This window comes from Indicator indicator, chromosome 1 (genome assembly GCF_027791375.1).
Source record: "Indicator indicator isolate 239-I01 chromosome 1, UM_Iind_1.1, whole genome shotgun sequence".
NCBI classification, from domain to species: domain Eukaryota; kingdom Metazoa; phylum Chordata; class Aves; order Piciformes; family Indicatoridae; genus Indicator; species Indicator indicator.
In genome coordinates this window covers 69509968-69537523 of record NC_072010.1, presented here as the reverse complement: position 1 = coordinate 69537523, position 27556 = coordinate 69509968, and the positions used below count along the sequence as shown (strand labels likewise).

Below are 27556 nucleotides of genomic sequence, written 5' to 3'. Positions count from 1 at the left end.
GATTCGGAGCATGTTCTGAGAATGCATTGTTTTTTGTTTTCATTTAGAAATATGATGGGGTATGCACATTTGATCTTCCTATCTATCTTCTCAATTCCTGTGACATCTGAAATGTGTAAGTCACATTTTAAAAAATACTTTCTGTTGAGATTTATTCTGTAGAAATGTTCAGGCTGTTCCCAAAGGGGTATTTGTAATATGTTTCTCCTTCAGTAGAACAGTGTCACCTTTCCTTTCCTGACACCTCTGTCACATCCTTCTGTCTTTGCAAGGCTCATCGGAATGCTGTTAAAAGGACAAGGTTGGGGGTATTTCTACCTGATGTGGCTAATTTAGGTACCTGAATTAGTTAGTGAGAAGGTATGTCTGTGCAGATGGACCACTGCCTGATAAACAGCCAGAGCAGAAGCAAAGTGTTCACCATATAGAGAGATTTATCACCTGATTTGTGCACCTGTGTGTCTAAAGCCAGGCAGTGGTGATACTCCCACAAAGTGTAATTTTTGATAGATATTAATTATTTTGGTTAGTTATTTGGTTATCTACTCTCACTTTCATGCAACCTCTGCCAATCTCCATCTTTGTCCAGTCTTCATTCTTGTTTATTTTCTCACCTTTCACTTCTCCAAAATGCAATTTAACTTTCAGATTAGCCTTTCTGCTTTGAACAGCCAATTATCTATTCAAGACCTTGGGAATTTTTAATGGTTATTAATATTTAATAATTGGCAGAACAATTAATAAAAATATTGATAACTTTATAAATCCCAAAATCCTGCAAAAAATATTAACAAAACCTATATACTGATTTGAAATACTTGATTTTGGAAAGGTATCTCACAAGCAGGAACATGTAACAATATAAACAATATTAGCAAAAACCAGAAATGGCAAACAGTAATTTAAACTGTAAAGAAGGACTTCGGCAACATGTCGGCTTTGCCTACAAAGGGGAGCTCCAGAATTTGTCCAATAGAACGGCTAGGGCAACAGAACCTTTTAACAGATGCCTATAAAAGTCAGATTTGCTGGGTTACTCACTGCAAATCACTTTAGTCCAGTATATTCGGTTACTGCGCTTATAATCCCAAGAATATGTGGCACATTTGAATTCACACAGGTTGAACAAAACAGCAATGGTGTCTGCACGTGGATGCTGCTGTGCTGGGGAAAGACTTCTCTCTGAAGGATGCATCCCTGGCATGTTGTAGGCAGGCAGATGATGTGGCTGTGATTGGGTTATCTTCTAGGACTTTTGAGCCCTCTCGTCCCTGCAGCTCTGGGCTTGGCAGCTTTTGCAGCTTTGCCTGCTATGGAGAGGTTCTTTAGCTGCAACCTTTGCTGCGGTGTTTGTTGCTGCTTCCAGTAAAACAAGGCAAATTGCTCACCCTTTGGGCTAAGCATTTAGAGATTTCCTGTGACAATGATGGCCAGTGGCAACAAAGATTAAGAGATAGAAACCTGATACTTTTATCTATAGAATCATTTTTTTTCCAAACATGGCCAAAGGCACACACACCTGGCCTACTTGGACCCCAGGGTATGTTTGGACAAGCCTGGGCAACACGGGCAATGTCCTGGAAAACCAGACCTCCTGGTTCCTGTTCACTGTCTGGTTAAGGACATATTTGAGATTTATCCCTTCAGGACGGAATTGAAATATATATCCGAATTGCTTGATTCATGTGTCAGCTATGTATTATAGTTTCAGTTTGGAAAAGTAGAAATACACCCAGTGAAAAACCTATCAAAAAACAGTATCCTACTTCCATCTTGGTTGTCTTTCTTCTTATGTGTGAGCACATTTGATTTATTTACCTAAGCTTCTTATTCCTTTCTGGCATCTCTTCACCTTTCCATAAGATTCTTCCTTTCAGTTGGTTCCGTTTCTTTATTTTTTTTTTTTCACAATTTCATGAGATTTGGAAAGAAGCTCCTCTGCATTTTGTTGCTTCCTCCTTCTACTACTTTTCCTCCAGGAAGGCAGAGGGACATGAATGGCTGTTGTGGGTTTGATTGCACCCCAACAAATTGGAAATTTACACCCCCTCCTCCACCGCCCTGAGTAATTTTGCCACACCCACTCAGAATTTGGAAGAAAAATGAAATTATATTTACAAAAGTAGATTAAATATAAAAATATAAAATGCAATAAACATGTACAAGGTGTATTTGCATGTATTTTACAGCTCAACAACAGCACAAAACCACCTCACTGGGAGGGAGGTGTACTGACAGCCAGCCTGATCTCCCTCCCTCTTCCTCCCCCCCCGTACCTTACACGGCCAAAACAGAAGACAGTTCAGCCTGCATGCAAGGTCAGAGATAAAGGAGCCAGAACCAAAGCAAGAGGCAGCCCAGAGACAAGAGGCCAAACAAGTTTGTACTGCAAATATGAGAAATTCTGCAGACCAATTGAATGAGAGAAATTTATCTTTTATTATTCTGTCCAGCCTCTAAAAGCTGGCCAGCTCTAGACTTTAAACCTCTGGAAATTAAAAAAAAAAAAAAAAACCCAAAACAACAAAAAACCAGCCTTAAAACTGTAACACTGGCCTACTGACCCAAGAATTCAAAGTTCTCCACTGTCTCAGAGGGGTTAAGGTTTAATTCATCTGGGATTTTTATCTTTTGTTCATTTGCAGTTGATACAATGGAAGGTGAGGCTTTCGTTATAAAATGCCCCCTGTGGAGGTCAGCAGTGAAGGTCAGCTGGTATCACACAGATACTAACAAAATGATTCCTGCAGAAGAAAGAGGATCACGAATATTTTCCTTGCAACAATTTCTTTGGTTTCTGCCAACTTCTAGAGAGGATTCTGGAAACTACACCTGTGTTAGACATTTGTAAGTGTAACATCGAAAAGTGTAACACTTACCCACTTACATGTTTTAATAATACATTCCAATTGTTAGTTGTGGAAGTGATGCATCTTTTTTCATGATATGTACCAATTCACGTAAGTATTCCTTCTGCAATTGTTATTTCTAGGTAATTAAAATCTGTGACTGAACTACAATAATCATCCATATGTTCATATAAAAAGACTTCAAATATTTTGTTAAAAATATTTAGCATACTCCATATAAAAATATTATCGTTGACATATCTTTATTCTATTTTTCAAGTCCAGATAATCGCACAAGTTCATTCAACACGAATGTGCAGGTGCACCCATTCAAGCAAGGAGTGTGCTTCCCAAGTCAGATTCGTTATGCAAATGACACTGGAATTGGAAAAATCGTTTGTCCTACAATTGATAATTATAAGAATGCTACTATCATCCAATGGTACAAGGTAAATAAAGCCATGACAGTGCCAGCTGTAGATGAGATCACTGTGAAAAGCTATTTGCAGCCGAATGATTTTTTTTCTTTTACAGGACTGCAAACCTCTTCAGGGACAGAAATACTCCAAGAGAGGAAAATATATTTTTTTTAACAACCCAGGAAAGGAGGACGATGGTTATTATACTTGTCAATTTATCTACACTCATAAAGGAAATGTGTTTAATGTATCAGCAACAAGGATTTTCATAAGTAAGGGTAAGATTGTTGTTTTGTAGCTTGTTAAGATCAAAGAGACTGATGTTTGCTTGAAGCAAAGGAAGCTGCATTTGTACATTAAAAAGAAAAAGGGTTTCTGTTGGTTTGTATTATTTACATAATGAAACTTCAGATCAGCTTTCTTTTAGGTGAATTTTGTGGGTTGAGATCCAATTGGAGCAAGATGGGGTAAATTCATACCTGGCCACATTCAGCTTATTGCTAAAAGTGTCTAACAACTCTGGTTATATACTGTGCTTGGTAGAGCTGTCTGGTAGCACTTGTTTGTGAAATGAAGGGTTTCCTCAATGGGATGCCATAAAGCTTTACTTTCTATTTGTTCAAATGGAAAAGAATTTGTAGCTCGTTAGGTCATTGAATGTGTTCATGGCCTACAACTCAGCATCTTCTGGTCTATCCTGATTGCCTAGCATTGATTTGATAGTAGGAGTGAAAAAACTTTTAGATTTCTTTTGACATGTCTGCTCCAGTTTTTACTGCATTTAAAGTATTTAATGACAGCTTCTTTGAGTTTTCATCAGCCCTTAAAACTAGTATGCTGATGAATGGAGATGTTATTTCTTTTGTAATATTGTCTTATGATCTATATTCCTGTTTCCTTGCTGATCCACGCTGATTCAGAGGACCTTCTGTCTCTGAATGCTGACAGCTAAGAACTTAGCATAGTCAGATAGTTAGGAAGTTACTGACTTTGGCCTGACTTATTTCTTACTAGATCCAGCTAATGAAAATTAGAAACAGAATGGGTAAATAGAATTGCTTTTCTGGTAGCTCGGGTAGTAGGAGTTTCTGCAGATTTCTTTTTAGGGAAATAAAGATTTCACAGAGGTGTTTTCAAATGGAAAAAAAATCAGTGACAGAAAGGCTTGCAAGCAACGTGTTTGGAGTGGGAAATATGAGACAGTATAAAGGGCATGAAAAGAAGAAACATGCATGAAGGGAAAGAAATCCAAAAGATCTGATTGACTAATTCAAATCAAGCAGATGAATATAGTTTGGACCCATCTATAACAATTATTATTGAGGATGGAAAATAAATACATCAAAGAAAAAAATAGTATTCCTTCTAGAATATAAGGATAAGAGATGCCAAATGTCATGGCAGACTGATGTAGTGGGAAGTAGTTGCGTGCAGCAGTTGTGTGCTGACAGCAGAGAGAATCTTTCGAAGCAGATGTGCTTGGTTATCAGCCTGCAGAGAAGCGGGGAAACAGAGGGGAACACAGGCAGGCAACTGTGGGATAGAGGGTACACAGCTGAGATACTGCACAAAAGTGTAAACTATCTATTTCATATCATTGATGTGAATAATTTCTCAAACGCTGGAAGGATTCACCTTATCTCTGTCTCTCTTTTTTCTTTTTTTTAACTTGGATTTTTTCCCCCAACTCAATAATTGAAACAATACTTGACAAACAAAACCTTTTCCTTGCTCTTTATGTACAAAGGTAAAAACTGAAATTAACAGAGAGAAAAACTTAAACTATTAATGGGTACAGACTCCCCCCAAATACTTTATTATAATAATAAACCCAGGTAACCATAGCAGACATGTGAAATGCTGTTTGAAAATATACTTTGAGGTCTTAAAATGTTAACCTTACAGGTGATAATAATTATCTTACAAAATGCATTTTCACAGCTTTCTAACATGTGCTTTCTTTCCCTTCTTAATTTCTAAAGAAAAACCCTCACCTTTACCTCTTCAAATTTTATTTCCAAAGGATAAAGATGTAGTAAAAGTGGAGCTTGGTAAGTATAGGCTTTAGATTGTTTTTAAATTAACATGGTCCTGCTCTGGCAGGGGGGTTGGACTCTATGATCTTTTGACCCCTTCCAACACCTGATGTTCTTCCAAACTCTGATGATCTTCCAATCCCTAATATTCTGTGATTCTGTAATGTTGTGATGGCCTAGTGAACATGGGGATCATCAAGATTTAACAATGGAATTTTCTATTACGGTTTTGCACCATAATATTTACCAGAGCTAATTCACCCCAGCAACAGTGATGTGAAGATAGATATAATAATGGGGATCCGATCAATGTCTATAAATATCTGAGGGGTGGGTGTCAAGTGGAGGGGGCCAGGCTCTCTTTGGTGGTTCACAGTGATAAGATAAGGAACAGTGGGTTCAAACTTGAACACAGAAGATTTCACCTCAACATGAGGAGAAACTTCTTTACTTTAGTGAGGGCGATGGAGCACTGGAACAGGCTGCCCAGAGGGGTTGTGGAGTCTCCTCTGGAGACTTTCAAAACCCACCTGGATGCATTCCTGTGTGGACTATCCTAAGTGATCCTGCTCTGGCAGGGGGGTTGGACCTGATGATCTCTTGAGGTCCCTTCCAACCTCTGATATACTGTGATACTGTGATAACTGATGGGTTATTTAGCCATTAAACAGCAATTTAAGGGTATTTAAATAACCCTTTCTACTCTCACTGGGATAGACTAGGATTACTCACAGTCAATGTTAATCTCAGCTGTTGGAATGACAGCTGACATCCACTTCATATCACCTGAAATTGCTTAGTAATACCCATAAGAGAGAAGGATGGACTATCTTTGAAACTAGAGGTACTCCTTGCTACTCACAGTCCCCATGTGGAGACAGTATCACTGTTCATGAATGAATGAGAGCAAAGGGCTGGTTGCTGGTCCTGAGGTCTGAGGGCACTGCATGGCTCATGTCTGTGTTGACTAGCATTTAGCAGATCTGTCTGGTTGGAACATACTGGGAGGGCTGCAAGACAGGACTGGGAAGCGAACTTAGAAACACCAGGTTGGAGAGCCTGTGATGCAGAGCTTGTTCCCTGGCTTCCTTTCTTTTATAACCATAGACGTTCTCAGTCATTTAGATTCACTCTGAGAAGCTTACAGCATCAGAGCAAGATGCTTGTGGTAAGAGCGAAAGTCATGTGGGGTTTTTGCACAGTCAACAGAGAAAGGTGGAACTCCAGAAAGAGACTGAGCCCATCTGAAACATAAATAAGTAGTCCATGGTGCCTGTGTCCCAGGGCAAGAGAGGTGAATCTGGGCCCCTGGAACAAGGGATCTCAGTTACCACTCTGCTGCTTCTGTTCTACAGCAGTGCTGCTCAGGTGGCAGGTACTGCAGGGCCAGAGGTTCCAGTATGAGTTGCCCTGTACTGTGGTTCAGAGGCTTATGCAGGACCACCTTTCTCTAATAAGATGGTGGGTCTCTAGTACTTTGTGGTCTCTTCATGCTCCCTTCCTCTTCCCTTTCCCCCAGCACTGGTTGCGTGGAGTAAATTCACTTTACATTTAAAAAACATTTACTGTGCTGGTTCTCTTGTCTCAGTTTGAAAACATCAAGGGGTTTTCCCATGCTTCATAATACCAATTAATAAAGTAAATAATAAAATTTGTTAGTCTTATCTAAGCCCTGCTAGATGCAGATTTACATAGAAATAATTTTAAAAGTTTTAATTATCTCTTCTTCCAGTAAGATGACTCTTACTTTGGAATAAATATTACCCAGTGACAAATACTTGTTAAGTAATTTCCTGCTTTAGCTCTGCTTGGACTGATTAACTTTATTTTTGTCCATCTTGAATAAAATCCAAGATAAGGCTCTGCACACTAGACTTACTCAAAATAATATATATGGAAATTTAATTCTGTGATTTCAATGTACATTCGTGTGTAAACCAGCATTTGCTTTCCATGTCCCTCAATAGCTGATTACATGGGTTAAGCATCACAAGTAAAGTCTACATTGCCTTCATCATAACAAATATAAGTGCTTTCTTTTATAATCGTTGGTGTGGTATTAGGTTATTTGTTTGAAATTTCATTTTACTATTTCTTTTGAAGTCCCCTCTTGTCAACATTTTGTCACCAGTAGTTCAGAAAAATATGTCAAAATCATTAAGATAAAACTCACAGGTAGTATGAAGATTTGTGGGAAAAATGTTACAAGGAAAAAAACGATGCTTGTTTTTCATCAAGGAGAATTTACATGTCTCTATTATCTTGATTAGGTGATGCTTTGTCTCTGAAATGTAAGGCCCGCCTGGGGATTAAGAAACAGCCAATAGCTTTTGTCGCATGGGATATAGATAACAACCCAGTGAAGCATTTAAATTTGTCAAGATTTCATGAAAAAACTCATTTGTAAGTACATAAAACACAGAATAACTTTTCTTCTATGCAAGCTGTACCAGCCATTAAAGCCAACAGCACAAGCTCTTTCTGTTAGTTTTGAAGGACTTGATCAGGTACATTATGGAGAGACAACTTTGGATATCACTGAAGTAAAAAAGGAGGATCTGCAGGCAAATTTCACATGTGTAGTGGTGAATGAAATGCACAACACAAAAGCCACAGTGACATTAGAACTCAAAGCACAGTGTGAAGGTAGGATTTTTCATTTTGTTTTCTTACAGTTTGAACTTTGTTTGAAATACATTTGTGATTGTATTTTATTATTGGTTTCTGTTAATAATAAGATAAAACCAGAGTGTTTCCTCCCTAAAAATTCAAGCCAGTGGCAAGATTCTCTTGGATTCATTGGGTTATGAAAGTCCTTGGGGTACTTCTGCTGGCAGGGGTGTGGTGGGTAGAAGGCAAGGCTTGGGAGGGAGGAAGGGGGGATTACTCAAATGGTATCAGCAAGAGATTAAGTATACAGAGCATGACTGTATCAGCCCTGTGATAAGAATATCCTGTTTCCAGAATATTTCTGCTTGGTGAAAATTCCTCATGTTTTGAAAGCAGGCAATGCACTTGGATTTGAAGCACACTGGTATAGTGCAGTTTTCTCTGCAAAATATTCAGGCTGTAGAGAAGCCTCAGCAGATGAGAGCTGGCCAAGGAATTCACCTCTTCTTTGGTCATTAGTGTTATAATGCATTGTGAGAAACTGCTGCTTCTAGTGTGGAACCCTGGCAGAAAATAGGCAAACTTTACGAACAAGAATTTCATCTGCCAGTTTGCTCACCTTTCTTCCCATTCCGTGATAACTGGCACATCTAACTTCCGTAGTGTTTGGCTTTATCCTTCCTTGCTCTGAGTGTCACTGTGTTCAAAGGTTTTCCCTTTTCTCTGCCAGAGAAGGAAAATCCAAGGTAGTGAATGGTGGAGACTGGGATGGTCTATAACCCCTATAGGAATTATTTTTTAAAAGGGATAGCCATATCCCTAAGCACTGTTTCCAGAACTATTGAGTTAGATTCATGTGGCAGAAAATGCTTTTGTGTCTGTGAAGAAACAAAAAGAAGCTGCAGTCAATGGTTTCCTTTTTTATCTGTTCAGATATGCTGAACCACAGAGGACCTTAAGAAGAAATCCCAAGGTCTTTGATAGGCCCTTAACAAGGGTTAATTTTCTGTAAGAGAATGATGGGAAGAATAAAGTCAAGTGCATTGTGTCAAGTGTAGTGTGCAGAGCTCCACGTCCCACAATATTCTTGACTGTTCATAATTTCCTGCAAAAATCATGGCTTCAAAGCATAGACATATTTCCTTGTTGTAACCTAGACTAGAAAGGATGTGGGTAAACTGTACCAGAGAATATGGCATCATCCACCAGAATACCACCAATTACTGCCAAGAGGAAGGTAGCAGGTGATGTTTTGGTTGAATATTGAGTGAGTGCAAGCACAGCATCATTGATGAAGCTGGAAGCACATCAGCTCTGCTCTGCACATCTACTCTGAAGTATCTGAGTGTGGGAGTGTACTTGTAGTGGAGTGAAGGAAGCTAACAGTTCCTGCTTGCTCTAGGTCATGCAATGCCCCTTCATTTGCCCCATATTACAAATTAGGTGAAGGAAGAAGGATATTTTACATTCTGCATTCATTAAGTGATTCATTGAATCTGATTTCTGTTATAGACAAATCTTTTTTTTTTTTATCTTTTTTATCCATAGGTCTTCAGTAAATGTTCACGAAAGCTCTTGGTAGTGACCCCCTCTTTGCTGCTGCCTGCTTTGTGTGGATACCTGTCCCCTTCTCCTTGTTGCCTCTATTGTCAAGATGCCTGCTTCTGCTCCTCAGCATTGTTGGTGTAAGCAGTGTTATGTCCAGAAATGGTTGTGCTGTGCTTTAGTTTTCTTCACTCTCTCCTCACACAGCTGAGCAATATTTATGCTAAACAGAAGAGAGCTTGCCACTGAGTACAATAAAAATGCTTTAGGTTATGCTTGTGCCTCTTGTCTTGTAAATGTGTAATAAAAACATGTACTCTCCTTCTTTTTCGTGTTTGATTTGTTTGCGTGTTTATTTTTAATATGGGAAAAAAAAGTTTTTTGTTTGTTTGTTTGTTTTTAAATATGTCATTGCTCCTTAGTGTTTCCCACAGCACAAGGTGTGTCTCCTAGCTATTTTCTTGTTAATGTTCTTTTTGCACAAGTTCTTGCTCTGCATTCTGATTAATTTCTTTATTTTCAGGACATTCAGTATGAGTTACATTATCATTATTTGTAGCACAGATTTGTGGTAGGAAGTAAGACATGAATAGAGGTTGTGTCACTTACTCAGATTAGTGCATTTTGAAGACATTTAATGAAGTAGAGAAAAAGTGTTTAGCAGTGCAAGTGGAAGACTGAGGAAGCAAAGGTGCTATAACCAGTTGCATTAGAAGTCTTCTGTGTTAATAACTGTTCAGTCTCACAGCAATAGTCTCTGCCTTCAAAAACCTGCTGAATGAATGATTTGGCTTGCCACATGGAAATTTTCTGTGGGAACCAGGAATTAAATCTATTTTTCTGAGTCATAATCAAGTACTTAGAGTACTAGTTCACTGTTAACAATATCACTATAATTAACCCTAGCAATTTACTTCGGTAACAATTGTAATGAGCATGAGAACAGAAAAAATTGCCAGAGAGGAGTGATAAGAAAAGGAGGAGTTTCTTTCACAGTCAAGACTTGTGAGAAATGTTTGGGTTTGTCTCTGTGGAAAATAAAAATACTCAATACTGCCAAGAATGGATGTCAGTGTCAAAGCTGCCTGACATGTCATGGGGCAAAAAGGATATTTTCCAGTCTAGGATATACGCAGTGCACAGGTGCATGCATTCATGCAAATGTACGAAGAAAATACTGTATTGTGAAAAAAGTGTCTCAATTGTCTGTCCCAAATGTCTATCCATCCCAAGTGTCTTTGCACTTAGATTTTTTAAATAGGAAATAAATGCTGCTAACAGAACCTGATCAGCTCTTTAGAGATAAGCTATATGACCTAAGTTCCTCTGTTATCATGAGTAATGCAGTGCAGTCAGCCCCTTTTGATATGATTTGGAGGTATCCAGACTACACATGCTATGGCTTGTAGACACAGAGAAACTGAGCAAATTCTTTCTTTGCTTTAGTAGAAGGATTTAATGAGGATTTGGCTTTGAAACCGGACAGATTCTGCAGCTATTTTCTTGCCTCCATTAGGAGGGACTAATGTCACTGGATCGTTCAGCTGCTGGTGCTGCTACATAGCTGCTTCTCCTTCTGAGGAAGATCTTTCTCTATTTATTTCTTACCCATCCTGCACCTGGACTTTGATCATCGCCAGTCATTAGGGAACTCATCCTTCCACACTATTTCCCATTCTTTGTCTCCCCTTTTTGCCTCAAGCTATTTGATATTTTCTGACTCCTTTACCAACACTTCTTCATAAAAACATTCTTCATGACTCATAATAACTTTTTTAACTCTAATTTCCTCCAGATTTTTCAATCCTATATCTCCCTTTTCAATTCCAGAGATGGAGATCATCCCAGATTTTACATTCCCTTTCTGCCACAAACATGTCTTCTCATGTGCTCTGAGATCATCTATGTAACTTGATCTGTAGTATGTCTTGGGTCACAGCAAGGCTAAGGAATTTGCAAGAACTTCTTTTAATTACCTTTTCCTCCACCTTTCATGACAAAGATGTAGCTAGTCCTACTGGACACCTGGCAAGAGGTAACAACTCTGCCTGCATGACTACTCGTTAGTTGCCCTCCACAGCTGTTTGATATCTCTCATGCCGGAAAACGCACGTCTCAAGAATCAGAAAGCTAATCAGTTACACTGGTCATGCCAGTTCAGTCCACTGATAACTGTGAATCAGTGCTCACAAAAGCAGTGGGAGGGAAGCTGTTAGCTCCTGAGACAAAGGCAATGACAAGTAATCAAAGAAACACTGCAAGTGTTAAATCCTTCTACCATCAGAGCTGTACCAAGTCAGAAATATCCCTTTAGCATTCCTGCTAGGGAATACATATGCTGTCTGAATAATTTCCAAGTCCTTCTCTTTTTATTAGTATAAAAGCTGCCATTGGCTTCTAGTTCCTCACTTTGATACAGAATTGGTTACATAACTGGAGGTGGCTTTTCATGTGTCTGACCCACAAGTATCATCTTATTTCTCCCTGATCGTTCCTCAATTCTTAATCACAAGGAAGTGTAAAATAGCCAGAGGACCACAAATCTTTCTGGCTTAAACCCTCTTCTCTGTTGAATGCTAGAAATTCCAGCCATTTGGAGCAGAGATGAGTTTGGCCCAGAATATCAGCTCTGGTCTTCCTCAAAGATACTTAGTGCTGAACCTAACCTTCTGGCTCATCTTTGGTAAACAGATGTGGACAGAAATTCCATACCAGAACTCTGCATTTACTGTCTGGTTACAAACCCCCTGTCTGTTCTTCCAGAGTTTGCCAGGAAATCCTTCAAACTTTAACTTCTAACTTGTTTGGTCTGGCTTTTCCAATATAGTTTCTTGTGAGCTGATAGTTCAGTATTCCCATTGCTCTTGAGTATAAATAAATAGTGTAGAAGACAGGCGACTCATGAACTCTGCTGCTAAATTATACAGCAAAGTCAAACTGAACAACAGGATTTGTTGTTCAAGGCCTCCAGAAGTGACTTCTGGCCCTTGTCCCCATTGTGCTGAAGATAGCTAATTTATTCCAGAGAAATGACAGGCTGATTCAGCCTTACTAGGAACTGAACCTGGTCTTCCTGGAAGACCCATGTGGAGTTCTTTTACTGATGCTTTACAAACACAGGAAATGGATTACTTCTTACTTACAGCCTTGGTCTAATCTGTGCAAAACCAATTGCAAACAGTGGGAATTTTTTGGCTCATAATTGCAGGAACTGTTGTTGGAACCTGTTTCTTGTCTAGAAGCTTTATAGATACTTTCTCAATGCATTGCAAAAGTATTTGTAATGTTGTGGTGAGTGCACTGCCATTAAATGAAGCAATAAGAAGCACTGAGTGTTCTCTGATGCTTGGGTTGTCCTCACCCCATAGTGGTTTCCAGATTTTGTCTCTGTGTATGTGTATTGACCAGGAAATTCAATCAAATCATAAAATTTGAAGGGGTCCACAAGGACAAAGTTCCTTCATAGGAATAATAAGACACTGCTAAAACTAAAAAATGGCTAGACTTCACTATAAAATGAACAGATTGTTTTCTTGCCCACTCCAGTCTTATGGAAGTGATTTCCTCAAAACTCCTAGTTCTGGTGAGTTCTGCTTCATCACATGCCTGATGTTTCTTTCTCCTTCCCTTTAAATGGCAAAGAAAGAAACATCAGGAATGTGAAAATCATGTCAAATTTACCTCACATCCTACTAGAGGAAAGGGAAAATATATCTGTAAACTATTGATACCTTTTCAGTGGAATTTCTCAGGCTCTAATATTTTTAGGATTCCTTCATAAGTACTACTTAAAACACTGCTTTATTCAACATCTCCTGCAGAAGCCAGGGAACCTGTAAATTTCAATATAAGAGACTCTTCTTTGCTAAATATTTTACCTTATTTCATTCACTCAGTGCCAAGTCCAAGCAAAAGCTCTAAAATTGCTCCTTGGTAATGATCAGTGCCTTCACCTTGTAGCATAATTAGTGGCTGCATACAATGTGTAGCATTTTACAATCTGTTTTGCTGCCTCTTCTGTATAGGCAATTTGGACTGGTTCCTCATCCTGCTGTAAGATGCACCTCCTTAAGCACTGGTGAAGGGCTTGCTGCTGCATCCATGCCTGCAGTGTATTTCTTTGGGAACAAAAGTTCATCACCCAGTCCAACACATCTGGAGGTGTATTTTTAAATCCAAATAATTTCAGTTATCTGCATTACAGAAAAGTGCTAAAATGCTTACATTATTACAACTTTAGGATGACGAGTTGTCATGCTGGGCAGGAATAATTGAGTAAAGAAGTTTAGAACGGCATGTAGCGATAGGATGAGGGACAAAGGTTTTAAATTGGAGCAGGGTAGATTTAGATTAGACATAAAGAAATCTTTACAAGGAGACTGGTAAAATACTGGAAGAGGTTGCCCAGAGATATGATTGAGGCCCCATCCCTGGATACATTCAAGATCGGACTTGATGTGGTCCTGGGCAGTCTGATCTAGTTAGAGGTGTCCTTGCTCACTGCAGGGGAGTTGGAGATGATATTTGAGGGTCCCTTCCAATCCAATGCAATCTGTGAAGCTGTAAAGAAGGTGGATCGAGAATGGAAATGTCTTAATGAGTTTAGCTGTCAAAGAAAAAAATGTACATGGAACCGCTCTGAGTCTACGTGTTAAAGCCAATTGTAGTAGATTTCGGTATCTTTCTAAGGAGCAGATTTCTTCTATGAGACAATTGCCATTATTCTTCTCTCCACAGGAATAATGAATTCTCTTTGTATAACTGCTCTATGAAGCTTTTGATATTTTAATTTCAAACTTGGCTATCTGAAACTCATACTATTTTAAATACTAAATCCTAGGTGAATTCAACATGTCCAGCATAGAGGTCAAAAGTGTCTTCTTTAGCATTGTGGCTGTGGATTAAGCTTCGATGTTTCTACTTTGGAAGGAGTACAAAATGACCTTGCTTTTTTTCCTCTCATTATCTCTTGCTGTAGCAGAACTAGATGACATCTAGGATGCACATATCTAGAATAACTTCTGCTCTGCGAGTCACAGTGGAAGAAGAATGGGCTGTTACAGAAAAACAGCTGTATGAATTGTGATAGAAACATGGCTCCCCCCTAGAAGACTGATAATTACGTCTTGTCCTAGACTCTCTGTGTACATATGATAGCAGAGAGTTGGTGATTGACATCCTTATAGAATTACAGAATCACAAAACAGGTTGGGTTGGAACAGACATTTAAAGGTCATCTAGTCAATCCCCCTGCAATTAGTAGGGACACCTTCAACTAGATCATGTTGTTCAGAGCCCTGTCCAAACTGGACCTTGAATGTTTCCAGGGATGGGGCATCTACCACCTCTCTAGGCAACCTATACTAGTGTTTCACCATCCTCATTGTAAGAAATTTGTTATATCTAGTCTGAATCTATCCTTGATAAATCTTAATCTCTGATGTGGATATGGGCAGATTCAAAAGCTGTCCCACGAGGGAAACTGAAACAAAAGTGAGTGGCACCTTTATTTCCCATTTTTCCTTACTTGTCATTGATATTTTCTGATCCTTGGTCATCTTCAAAGGAACAGGCAGGAGAGAACATCATCTGCTTCTAACAGAATTTATATTATTTTTGTGACCAGGGCATGTTCTGTTTTCCTGCTTGTTCTGTGTACTTTGTTCTCATCTTGCAGATTTATTATTTGCACATGTTCCTCTATACCCTATTTGGGCAGCTTTGCCAGAAGCCTCAGCTTGTCCTTTTATGGACACTTACAGTTGTCACGCATAGTCTTAGATGCCTTTAAAAGTGCTTGAACATAGTGGCTGGTTGTGTTATTAACAGTTTTGCAATGTTACAAAAACACTTCAACATTGTCGTCAGCTGCGGTATTTAGCGTAGGTAGGTCTGGATTCAATGGAAATATTAATTATGTACTGCTTAGTATGCTTATATTTTAAGGTTCTCTGTGTTGGCTACACTATCGGGGGAATGAAAAAGTTTTGTTGTCGTTGTGAGCTCCTTAAAGATACAACAGAAGTAAGGATAAAAGAGACTGTGGCTTCATGGGTTAACTTCTCTAATGGCTAACAATATATTTTTCTTCTTTGCAGTGGGTCTCCCTAACATCCTCTTGATCACAGGATCTCTAGTTCTACTACTTGCAATAGCAGTGTCTGTTATACTTTATCAGTCCTTCCAAGTTGATATCGTCCTGTTGTATCGAGAGATATTTCAGCCTTATTCTGTCAAGGATGGTGAGTAAGGACTGAGCAAGAAAGTTGAAAAAAGGAAAAAAGCAAATCATATGAAAATAGAATTTTTTGATAGTTACTTACTGATTCATATGACACATGATCCTGATCCTTCACTTTCTTGTGTCTTCTGAAATCATTTAAATAAGAGGAGACATATATAATATGGGTGTGCTTAACATTTCCTTGTTTCCTGGGTTCTGTAGTGATTCATGATGTAAAAGGGGATTCAGTCCTGGTTTCATATTTTTTAAACAAAAATATTTGCCATGATACATATAATGCCAGTGAGAATCCAATTTACAATGCTACTAAATGTACTTCTTATGTGCTCCCTGAAGCAAAGGAACCTGTCTGTTGGATAATGTTTTAACAGGCATGTTAGAGCAATACAATATTCGTAAGTCAATACAAAAGGTATTAAGATTGTAGAAGACACTTTTGGAGGAAATACAACTTCAGGAATGGACTTCAGCTCAAGATTAAGACATCTAAATTTAATTGTATGCAACTGAGGTGCACACATGCAAGTTCTCGTCATAGACATAGAACTTGGAGATCTGGAACTGGGTTCAGCCATATAACTGTAGGCTGCTGCTACGATTTAGTATTTAGGAGAGAACTGAACCCCTTTACAGTGGCAGCTGAAGGGCAGGCAGTGCCTAATGATGCATGTTCTTAGGTGACCAAATCCAGCTTCTCACTAATAAAATCAACTGAGCTAACCAGGCACCAGGACCTTGAGTAAGTAATCTGAACATGGGCATCTGGAGTCATTTGGGATGGCCAAAAGACTGAACGCTGTAACACAGATCTGCCAGATGCTGCAGATTGCTGGAGAAGGATCTGGACATCAGGCAGGTGTGATTAAGAGGTTATTAATTTAAGAATTTTGAAATATTAATTATGAAAATTAATTTTTATTAAATATTAAAACCTATTAATAACAGATTAATCACTATTTTATATATTGATTCTAGTGCACAGTGGTGAAAACATATTCCATAACTGGTTTAGTATATACAATTTGACCCAATTAGAATACTTACAGAATTAATTTCTAATTAAGGGAATGAAGGGGGCAGTTCTGCTGCTTGTCCATCAGATGGCGACTTGACAAGACACTTGGCATCTGTGACTATATACAGAGAAATATTTACAATGCTATCAAGAGGCAGTTTAAGATGGAATATCACGCAGCTAGGCATGGGTACTTTGAACTGAACGTGAGTGCTGTACACGTGAAAAGATACACTGTGTCTTTGCAGCGAACCAAGTTGCTGGATTGCGCTAGTTGGCTGCTGCCTGCTTACTGTCTGCCCAGGGCTGTGGCTGGTCTGCTTCAGGCGGGGGAAGGCTCCCGGGGCTGAGGCTGTGGCTGAGTCACTGGCAGGCTGTGGAGGGCTTTCCTCTGAATGGTGACTTTCTTTCTCCTCCTGCCTCCGTGGGAGGAGTGAGGCTTTCCGCTGATTGGTGGCTTCCCTTGGCAGGGTGGTCCCACGGCGCAACTGCGGCAGCTGGAGGCTGGCAGGGCCGGTGCTGGGAAGTGGTCCTGTGTGGCGGAGACAGGTCCTTTGGGGTCGGCCCTTGCAGGATCGGCTTGCACAATGGGGCGGGGCGATGGTTCCCGGTGGGCAGGGTTGGACATCCTGATCCCAGCGACGGGCTTTGGGGACAGGGTGTGGCTATGTGGAGTGGTGACTTCCTCTTGCTTGACTCGGATTAACTGGCAATGCCGATGCGATTGCTTCCCATTTAAGGTTACAATGAAGTCCTTTGCTTGAACTCAAAGGAGAGGGTGTGTCTCTCCCTCTCTCAGGAAGTCCAGAGTTATATTACCCTGATGACACAGGGCTGTGGAGCAGTGACAGTGGGGCTCTGTTTGTCTCCCATGAACGGTGGGGTCACGCAGGATGAGCCTGAACACTGTCCTGCTTTCCAAACCAGTACACACAAAGTCGTGGCTGTTCAGTCTGCTGCTTATAGCTGTAGCAGATGTTGGACTGCCCGGCTTGGGCTAGTCCCTCCCCCTCTGGCCTAAAGCTTACTCTGGGGAGTACAGTCCTCTTTAAGATGCAACTGGGCTTACGATGATGGCTTTTGTAGCTTCAGTGAAGGGACCTCCTTTGCAGGTTCCTTGGGCAGCTTGAGGTGCTGGCTTCTTCTCTGTGTTGCAGAGGCCACTAGTGTGCTTGCATGTGGGAGTGAGAAGACTTACAGACAATGAGCTTAAGCGCTGTGAGCTTAAACAGCTCGAGCAAAGTGAAAGAACAAAAGGAGAGAGCAACTAGTAAACAAGTGAGGTAATACTTACAAGTTTCTTGAGGTTGGATCTGGCCAATGGGCACGCTTGTCAACAACCTGCTTTAGCCTATAGAAAGCGTGAAGCTAGAATTATGCCTTTAAATGGAAGGAGCATGAACATGCCATGTGATGGGTGCATGTAGTTGTTTACCCCTTAGGAGACAGGTTGGCGCCTGGGCCTTTGTCCCCCACTCCAGAAAGGAGGGTGAAAGAGGGGACTTGCCCAAACGTGTTGGGACAAGTTTTCTGGTATTTGGGGCCGTAATTCTGGGCATATGGTGCCTTCACCACAGCAGGGTACCAGAGGAAGGCTCAGATGGCACCAGATACCTATGCTTAGGCAACTCATCTGGGCCCCTGGCATTTACATGAGAGTAAACTGAATCACTATAGAATTCACCAGCTGCAATGGTCAGTTCTCTACTGACTGTGGCAGGACTTTAGACACCTAGCTTTCATGTAGACATCTAAATTTACATCTTTTAAATCTGAATCCTACCATCGATGTCTGAGTGTCTACAATTGAGCTAATTACTTATGTTCTCTTTAAAGAGGAAAGAAGTGTGCTTTTTAGGGCATTTTCCATTTAAGTGTATTTTGTGATTGAATGAATCAGATCTTGGAAGTGGCTGTTTGGTTGTTTTGTTTGTTCGTTTGTTTTCTGGGTTTTAAAAAATTATTTTATTGTAAGAACAGTCTGAACAAGAACCTTAGATAGCAACATTGGACAGAAATAAATGTCATATTTGTTAAAGTACCATAACGGAAAACATATTTGAGAAAAATTAAGAAAAGAGCAAAAGAAATATTTGCATTTGTACTTGTACTTGGTTCTGATTGCAAGACTGCTTATTTAGTAACAGAGCTTTTCACTCAGTGGTATGATATGTTGTGGGAATGATGAGCAATTTCTTTAAGGCATGAGATTTTAAGTGGAGCATCTTCTCCTGAAAGACTGAGGCTGTTAACATCTCAGCTTCATCTGAGCTTCATCTCTATTTCATGCTAACATGCTTCAACCAATTGAATTCTTACTCCATACACTTTAAGATAAAGCCTTCATAATCTAAAGGCTGGTTTCTCCAAAGTTTCAAAAAACAATGTAATAATTGAGCATGAAAAATGGCAAACATGCACCGTCTTGAATTTCGAAACACACATCCAATGCTACAAATTACTCAGATTAACATGAATTTCTACTTTGATGTATTTGAAAGACTGATACTTTTATTTCTCTTCTATTTCTTGCAATAGACAGGTCTAATTCATGTTAATGCAACACTTTTGTCTTGTTTTGCCTTACAGATGGGAAGCTATATGATGCATATGTTATCTATCCCAAAAACCACACCAATGAAGCTGATTTTGTGGAATATTTTGTTTACCAAATCATGCCAGATATTCTAGAAAATAAATGTGGATATAAACTGTGTATTTATGGGAGAGATATATATCCTGGAGAAGGTAAGTTTCAAACCAGAAAATGCACTGAATGAGTTGGCAAACTTGGGCAGATCATGGTTCTAGTCCCTTTTAGCAGTATAGGACATCCCTTTACATTCCAGAGCTTGCTGCTCATCTCCTCAGAAGCTGTATCTGCTCTTTGGGACAGGGTGACCCAATGGCTTTCTGTGTTTGCTGGTGTGCTAGGGCAAGCAAGCTACAAGCAGGGTCATGGATTGCTTACCATCTTATTGAATCATACAGGAAATGTGACCTCAAGTGTAACTCTTTTAAACATATATGTGCTTTTTGAGTAGTGTGACTGCACTGCCATTATCTGGGCAAAGCCACATCCAAACCATGCATGAGAAGGTCTACAAGGCACAAGAGAGAAAACCCACAAACTAAATTAATGAATTAACCTTGTTGTTATCACTCAGGGTCTTTCAACCTGTTATGAGGGTGTTAGAGTCACAGGAAGTTCAGCTTCTGTTCACTAACGTGACCTGCTTTCATTTCACACAATTCCCTGCACTAATTCAGGAGAGACCTGATGTTCTTTAATTCTGTTTCCTTGCTTACAGAACAGAATTATATTAATTAATCTGTGCTAATTTCCATATGAACACCTTCACACTGTCTCTTATGATTGCTGGCATCAGGGTACTGCTTTCCTTCAGAGCTGACTTGTCTTTGTATCTTGTGCTCTTGTTATTCTGTGGACCAGATTGTCTCTCCCTGTTAGTAAGCAGGCACAAAGCCAAAGGTGGCACATTATCAGTTACACATTTCAGAAATCATCTGCATTGGGCCAGGTGTCATTCATCTGCCCAGACTTGGGGCTGAGATCTTTGATGCACTACTCTTCTGGAGAGTAGTAAAAGTGCTGCTTGGCCTTGGGAAAAGCCACTGCAACAAGAATATGAAAAAATAACTGCAATTGTTGCTGACTCACACCATTCACATGTAGAAGAAGGAACTAACAGTAGTTCACAAAACTGTCAATGACTAAAACATATGCCACCTCTTCAGGTGATTAGAGACAGCACAGTATTTTGTTATGGGCCAATACTCCTAAATTGTGGTTTATGGATGGCAGTCCTAAAGAAAACTGAGCATGGCATGCAACTGAGGCAAAGTCTGTAGGGCTAGCAATGGCTCTAATAAGCTGGATGAAAACAAAGACATTTTGACCTTATAAAGGCATGAATAGATGCCTGTAGCCCAGGAGTGGCAGACAGAGGGCTCACCAAGCCAGCTTTGGACAGTGAGTACGTTTTATTTGACTTGTTCAATCTGATTTAGTTAAAAATCTAAAAATGTCTTGAGCGTTGACATTGTCTTTCTTTTTCTCTTCTTGCCTACTTCTCTAGACTTTCGCTTTTCTCTTCCCTGACCATTTTCATGCTTCAGAATGCTCTCACTTGGATGGAAAATTTATTCCAAATCTACTTACCACTGGGAACAATTAAAAGTTCTCTGCTTCCAGGCAGATGAACTTTATACACATGCTTCCCACACTTGTTTATCTTCTGATCTTGAGCCTTTAATTACCAACTTTCAAATCCCAAACCTTACAATTAAAATATACTAAGCAGAGTAAAACAGGAAATGCCACTCTGAGCTATTGTAATCCTTCCTGAACATGTACCATAGCATTTGATGATTCATATTTTTCACTGTAAAATTCCATGTGTTTATAGAAAAAAAATTGCAGTGAGGATATAAAGAGGAATTATTATTTCAAGATATGCTTTTGACTCCTGGTTCCACAGCAAAGCTTTGTTACTTGAAACTTGTGTTATTCCAGTAAAAATGAAATTTAAACAGAATGATTCAAGTGGAAAATAGCACTTCATTGATGTTGGACTCCCACTATGCTTCTCTAAACTAGCATTCTGTTGCGTGGTATTACTAACTAATGGCATTTCCTGAAACCTAACGTTGCCTGAAGAGGTGCAAATGCAACTATTACCCAGAAAACCAAAAGCTTTCACCATCGCCTTCTACTCCATTCTTCTCTTGGTCTCCTTGTCCTGCCAGCGGCATTTCTTGCTGCAAAATCTAAACAAACACTGCTGGAGCTACTGTCTGTAATACACAAATCCATGAGCAAATAACAGAGGAGTGATCATGCTTTGCTGGAGCAATGTTCTGTGTGGCAAATGTCCTATCTTCAGCAGTTTCCAAGGGCAAAAGTCTGGAAAAGACTTAAAGAACAGGGCAAGCTTATATTACACTTCCACTAAGGTGCTCTCCAAGCAGTATGTGGATTTCAGATGCTGGAATTTTTGTGTGTAATTGTTGATGGTTTTTGTTTCACAATGTTTTCTGTCACTTTCTGAACTAATATAAACTTCTAACAGTCACAAATCAGATTGCAATGAATCCCTCAGGTAAAGTATTTGCATCATGCAGCCCCATCTTTCCTCTTGCCACAAGTATGGCATCAGAAATCCAGATGCAGAAGTGAATACCTCCCTAGGTCCATGGTCTTTCAGTCCTGAGCACAAGGGACTGCACCTCAAAATCAATAAAGAATTTAAAAAAAAAAAATTGTTATTTTGGGAACTAAACGTAAGACAATAGCTGCTTACCTTAATTTTCTCACCTTCCAAAGGATCTATTTTTCTAACATCAGCAAAATCTAATGAAAAAGAAGAAGAAAATGAAAGGAGTTATAACTGGTGAACAAGAAGAAAAAGGCAAATTGTTTTCACAGACTACTGTCAGAGCCAAGAAATAGGACACAGAAGTCATTAAAAGGGTTCTCTGCCTGACACAGGAGCTGAAAAACAGTGAGGTCCGAGGAGACCTTATTGTGGCTTTCCAATATCTGAGGGGGTGAAGGTGGTGAAGCTGGTGAAGGACTTTTTAGAGTCTCAGGTAGTGATAGGAGGAGGAGGAATGGATTTAATCTAGAGGAGGATGGATTTAGATTAGGCGTCAGGAAGAAGTTCTTCACCATGAGGGTGGTTAGACACTGGAACAGGTTGCCCAGGGAGGTGGTGGAAGCCCCATCCCTGGATGTTTTGAAGGCCAGGCTGGATGTGGCTCTGGGCAACCAGATCTAGTGGAGGGTGTCCCTGCCTATGGCAGGGGGGTTGGAACTAGATGATCCTTGGGGTCCCTTCCCCCAACCCTGAAAATTCTGTGAAAAGTCTGGACCTCTCTGAAAATGAGAAGACTCCTGCAATGTGGTGGCAGCCCCCAGCAAAGGAAAACAGGATGCACACATGCAGCTGGCTGACTATATATGCAAATCAGTGACTTTGTTAAATAATTGTTACATTGAATTTCTATTGCCTGACTCCAACCTCCTTCCTTTTGACTTAGCATCATCTGCTTCCACATAAACAACTCCAGCTTTCATTCTACAGACCACAGGAATCTCTTCTAACTGGGACAGCCATTTGACTGTATAGGCATTCATCTGCACAGACATCACAGAATCACAGAATTTTAGAGGTTGAAAGGGACCTCTAGAAATCATCTTGTCCAACCCCCCTGCCAAAGCAGACCACACTGGAACACATCCAGATGTGTTTTGAAAGTCTCCAGAGAAGGAAACTCCACAACCTCTCTGGGCAGCTTGGTCATTGAGAAAAGCAGCTCCTGGAGACTTGATGTGGAGATTTCCAAGGTGGTCCAGAAGTTTCTCCCATAGCATGGTGGGTCTTGAGTTTCCTGGATTCAACACCTTTGACATCACAGTCTCAGTTGTGGCTGATTTGCTTTCCCTAACACATCAGTGTGAAAGAAATAGAACTTTAGTCATGCTGATGTGCAAGTGTCCTGCAAGTCTGGATTCACCCCAGCAGGGCAGATGCCAACCCAACATGCAGGTCAGAGTGTAAATTAGCATGCTGTAACTCAGGACAATTAACCATCCTTCTGACAATAAGAAAACCTCTTAGAAGCAAGTCACTCAAAAGCCTGCACATGTCCAGTTTTCCTGGGTAAGTATTGCAGGATCAGTCTGTATAGCACTACACTTGATACAAGATGATTACTTACATGGAGACTATTGATCGAGCACAGATTTTTAATGCAATCCAGATATACTAAAGCTGACTCTAGGTTGTTGAATTAGAAATTCTTAACAATTCTTAATATCAGTGAAATTATGAATCTTTCCACCAAAGAAACCAGGCTGAAGTGTTACAGAAGTTATTTCTGGTTAAAAGTCAATGAAAATAAAGTGCCTAAACATGAAAGAAAGCCACAGAAAGGGTCTCATCATTTGCTTGCACATTGCTAGATACAGCCAGCGCAATTGAGAAGAGGATGCAGAAGAGCAGACGGCTAATCATCCTTCTAACACACCAGTTGATTAATTGTAAAGAACATGCTTATGATCAACACATTGCTTTATACAATGCCCTCATTCAAAATGATACAAAGGTGATCCTGCTGGAAATGGAAGCAATTGGGACTTATGATAAGCTTCAGGAATCTCTTAGGTTTATTATCAAGCAGCAAGGTACCATCAAATGGAAAGAGCAGCACACTGCACAACCACAGTCATCCAATTCTAAGTTCTGGAAACAGGTGAGGTATCATATGCCACTGAGACTCAAGTCCTCACACTCAACTCATACTGGGTGAAATCATCTATGAAAATGCCATTACATTATCTGGATGGACTACATGCCTGCAGCTCTTTTTCCTTTCACTAGGTACACAATTTTGCAGTCTGGAATTCTGGCTGCATTTTTGAACTATCTTCAGTCCTTCAATTAAGTAACAATAAGATGAACTAAATTAAGAGGTCTGGGGAAATAAGAGTAGTTTTTATGGTATGGTAGTTCAGGAAATAAATTATTCTAGGCTGTGTGCAGAATTTTGCATGTCAAAGGAAAGAAAATGTAACCACACACTTCCTGTATGTAACTGCACATATAACTGAAAGTTATGATTCTGTAGAGCTTAGGGCCCTTGTTTTACATTTCTAATGCCATTGATAAAACATAAATGCTTTCCCTACTATTTGACTAAAAAGTATAATGTGCATTAGGAAGCTACAAAGTATAATGTTGTGCTTTTGTTCGTTTTTGATTCAACTAACTCCATGAAAAATTTATTTTTCCTTAGCATGGATGTCTCAGTAAAGATTCTTCTGAGACTGATGTGAATACAGTATTAAAAAAAAAAAGCAGTGTTGAGGGAAATAAATATACTGATAATATTTATATGCATTTCCCCCTCTTTTTATACATACATACATATATGTACGTATACTGGTGAAACATGGGTTTGATGGGTGGACCACGAGATGGATAAAGAAGTGGCTTGATGGCCGCACCCAAAGAGTGGCTGTCAATGGCTCCATGTCCCAGTGGAGGCCAGTGACAAGCAGAGTCCCTCAGGGATCAGTACTGGGACAAGTCTTGTTCAACAGCTTTGTTGGGGACATGGATAGTGGCATTGAGTGCACCCTCAGCAAGTTTGCTGATGACACCAAGCTGTGTGGTGCAGCAGACATGCTGGAGGGAAGGGATGGCATCCAGAGGGACCTTGACAGGCTGGAGAGGTGGGCACAAGCCAACATCATGAGGTTTAACAAGACCAAGTGCAGGGTTCTGCATCTGGGTCGAGGCAATCCCAAGCACAAGTACAGGCTGGGCAGTGACTGGGTGGAAAGCAGCCCTGAGGAGAAGGACTTGGGGGTGCTGGTGGATGAGAAGCTCAACATGAGCCAGCAGTGTGCACTTGCAGCCCAGAAAGCCAACCAGATCCTGGGCTGCATCAAGAGAAGTGTGGCCAGCAGGTCAAGGGAGGTGATTCTCCCCCTCTACTCAGCTCTGGTGAGACCCCACCTGGAGTATTGCATCCAGTTCTGGAGCCCCTGTTACAAGAGGGATATGGACATGCTGGAAGGTGACCAGAGAAGGGCCACCAGGATGATCAGAGGGCTGGAGCACCTCTCCTATGAGGACAGACTGAAAGAGTTGGGGCTGTTCAGTCTGGAGAAGAGAAGGCTCTGAGGTGACCTTCTTGTGGCCTTCCAGTATCTAAAGGAGGCCTACAAGAAAGCTGAGGAGGGACTTTTTAGGATATCAGGTAGTGATAGGACTAGGGGGAATGGAATAAAGCTGGAATTGGGGCGATTCAGGCTGGATGTGAGGAGGAAGTTCTTCACCATGGTAGTGGTGAGAGCCTGGAATGGGTTGTCCAGGGAGGTGGTTGAAGCCCTGTCCCCGGAGGTGTTTAAGGCCATGCTGGATGAGGCTCTGGCCAGCCTGATGTAGTGTGAGGTGTCCCTGCCCATGGCAGCGGGATTGGAACTAGATGATCCTTGTGGTCCCTTCCAACCCTGACCGATTCTATGATTCTATGATATATATATATATATTCTATGATATATATATATATATATATATATATATATATATATATATATATATATATATATATATATATATATATTGTAGTGAAGGCATCACATGCCCAGAATTATGCCCCCAGATACCAGCTAACTTGTCCCAACATGTTCTGGTAAGTCCCCCCTTCCACCCTCCTTTCAGGAGAGGAGGACAAAAGGCCCAGGCGCCAACCTGTCTCCTAAGGAGTAAACAACTACATGCACCCATCACATGGCATGCTCATGCTCCTTCCATTTAAGGGCATAATTCTAGCTTCATGCTTTCTATAGGCTAAAGCAGGTTGTTGGCAAGTGTGCCCATTGGTAGCTTCAGCCTCGAGAATCTATAAGTATTGCTCCATTTGTTACTATTTTGCTCTCTCCTTTTGCCTTCACTCGCTATGTAGCTCACACTGCACAAGCTGTAAGTCTTCTCACACACAAGCATACTGGAAGCCTCTGCGAACATGGAAGCCAGCCCACCGACCTTGCTTTGAGGAATCAGCAAATAGGATGACCCCTTTGCCAAAAGCGTTGTAGTCCCAGTCAAAAGGACTGAAGGAAGCTTCAAGAGAGGGTAAGCTAAAACCCATAAGGGGAAGGACCTAGCCTGAACCAGGCAGTCCAGAATCTGCTGTGGCAAATAGGCAGCCAAGTAAGCAGAAATGCATCTTGCGTAGCCCCTGCCATCCGCGGGAGAGAAAGGGAGCCGCTCACTGTAGCCACTCCGCAGCCCATACAGGGTGAAGCACCTGGGATTTCCCCGAGGGAAAGAGAGAGCAAAAGATAGCCTCTCCGTTGAAGTCAAAGGCAACGACTGTACCATTATAATTTAAATGGAAAGCAGTCACCGAGAGAATCGGCAGTCAGCTCACAGCTCGAGCCGAGCCGAGGGGGAAGCATCGCTTCACCGCACCCCCCACTGAAACCCGCCTAAGGGAACTGCCCTCGATAGCGAGGACCGACCACCAAAAGGACCTGGCCCTGCTGAGCCGACCCTCTGGTCAGGGAGCCACTTCAGCCCTGCAGACCGCGGGAGGACAAAGAAGCCAACCGCCCCTTCCCACAGACCGCGAGAGGAGAAAGCAAACCTTGCTCCCCCCCCACAGGGCCAGGAGGGAGAAAGAAAGTCTCCGCCTGAACAGGACCAACCTCGGGCAGATAAGCAGCGAGCCAGCATAACCCAGCAACTTGCCTCGCTACACAGAGAGGCAGAATGTATCTTTCATGTGTATAACATTCAGTAACATTCTATTCAAAGCGCCTGTGCGTAGCCGCATGATATTTCCAGTTTAACTTGCCTCGTGAAAACATTATAAATATCTCTATACATAACTAGCAGCCGCAAGTGTCTTGTCGAGTCTCCATCTAGTGGACAAGTGGCGGAACTGCACCCTTTCGTTCCCTTAATTAGAAATTGATTGTAAATATTATAACTGGGTATAATTGTAAATACTAAATCAGTTATGGTCTATATTATTACAACCGTGCATCTGAAACAATATATATAAAGCATTAATTGAATATTCATAATAATAAATAATAATTTTCATAATTCATATTTTCATAATTCATAATTAATAATCACCATCCTCCAACCCTAACCCCCCTCTCCACAACATACATATATATATATATATATATATATATATATATATATATATACACACACATATATATTTATATATATATATATATATATATATGTCACACAAAGGGGAATTTTAAATCTTTCAGGTACAACAGA

The 27556-nt window shown here is 40.5% G+C and overlaps 1 protein-coding gene across 1 annotated transcript; it reads left to right on the top strand.

Annotated features, from left to right (window-relative positions):
- Positions 1 to 51: 51 nt before the first annotated feature.
- On the top strand, positions 52 to 24053 carry IL1RL1 (interleukin 1 receptor like 1). The gene is made up of 10 exons (XM_054387857.1): positions 52 to 115; positions 2646 to 2847; positions 3130 to 3298; positions 3384 to 3546; positions 5251 to 5319; positions 7575 to 7707; positions 7793 to 7950; positions 15558 to 15701; positions 19308 to 19466; positions 23707 to 24053. The coding sequence occupies exons 1-10, from the start codon at positions 52 to 54 to the stop codon at positions 24051 to 24053; spliced, it is 1608 nt and encodes a 535-aa protein (XP_054243832.1).
- The last annotated feature ends 3503 nt before the right edge of the window (positions 24054 to 27556 follow it).

What these genes read in the sequence shown, in the direction of transcription:
- IL1RL1 (XM_054387857.1), top strand. Translation starts at nt 52, where the DNA reads ATGATGGGGTATGCACATTTGATCTTCCTATCTATCTTCTCAATTCCT. An exon ending in ACTCAAAGCACAGTGTGAAG is followed by an intron (nt 7,951 to 15,557) that starts GTAGGATTTTTC and finishes TCTTCTTTGCAG; the next exon opens with TGGGTCTCCCTAACATCCTC. An exon ending in GCCTTATTCTGTCAAGGATG is followed by an intron (nt 15,702 to 19,307) that starts GTGAGTAAGGAC and finishes TTTGCCTTACAG; the next exon opens with ATGGGAAGCTATATGATGCA.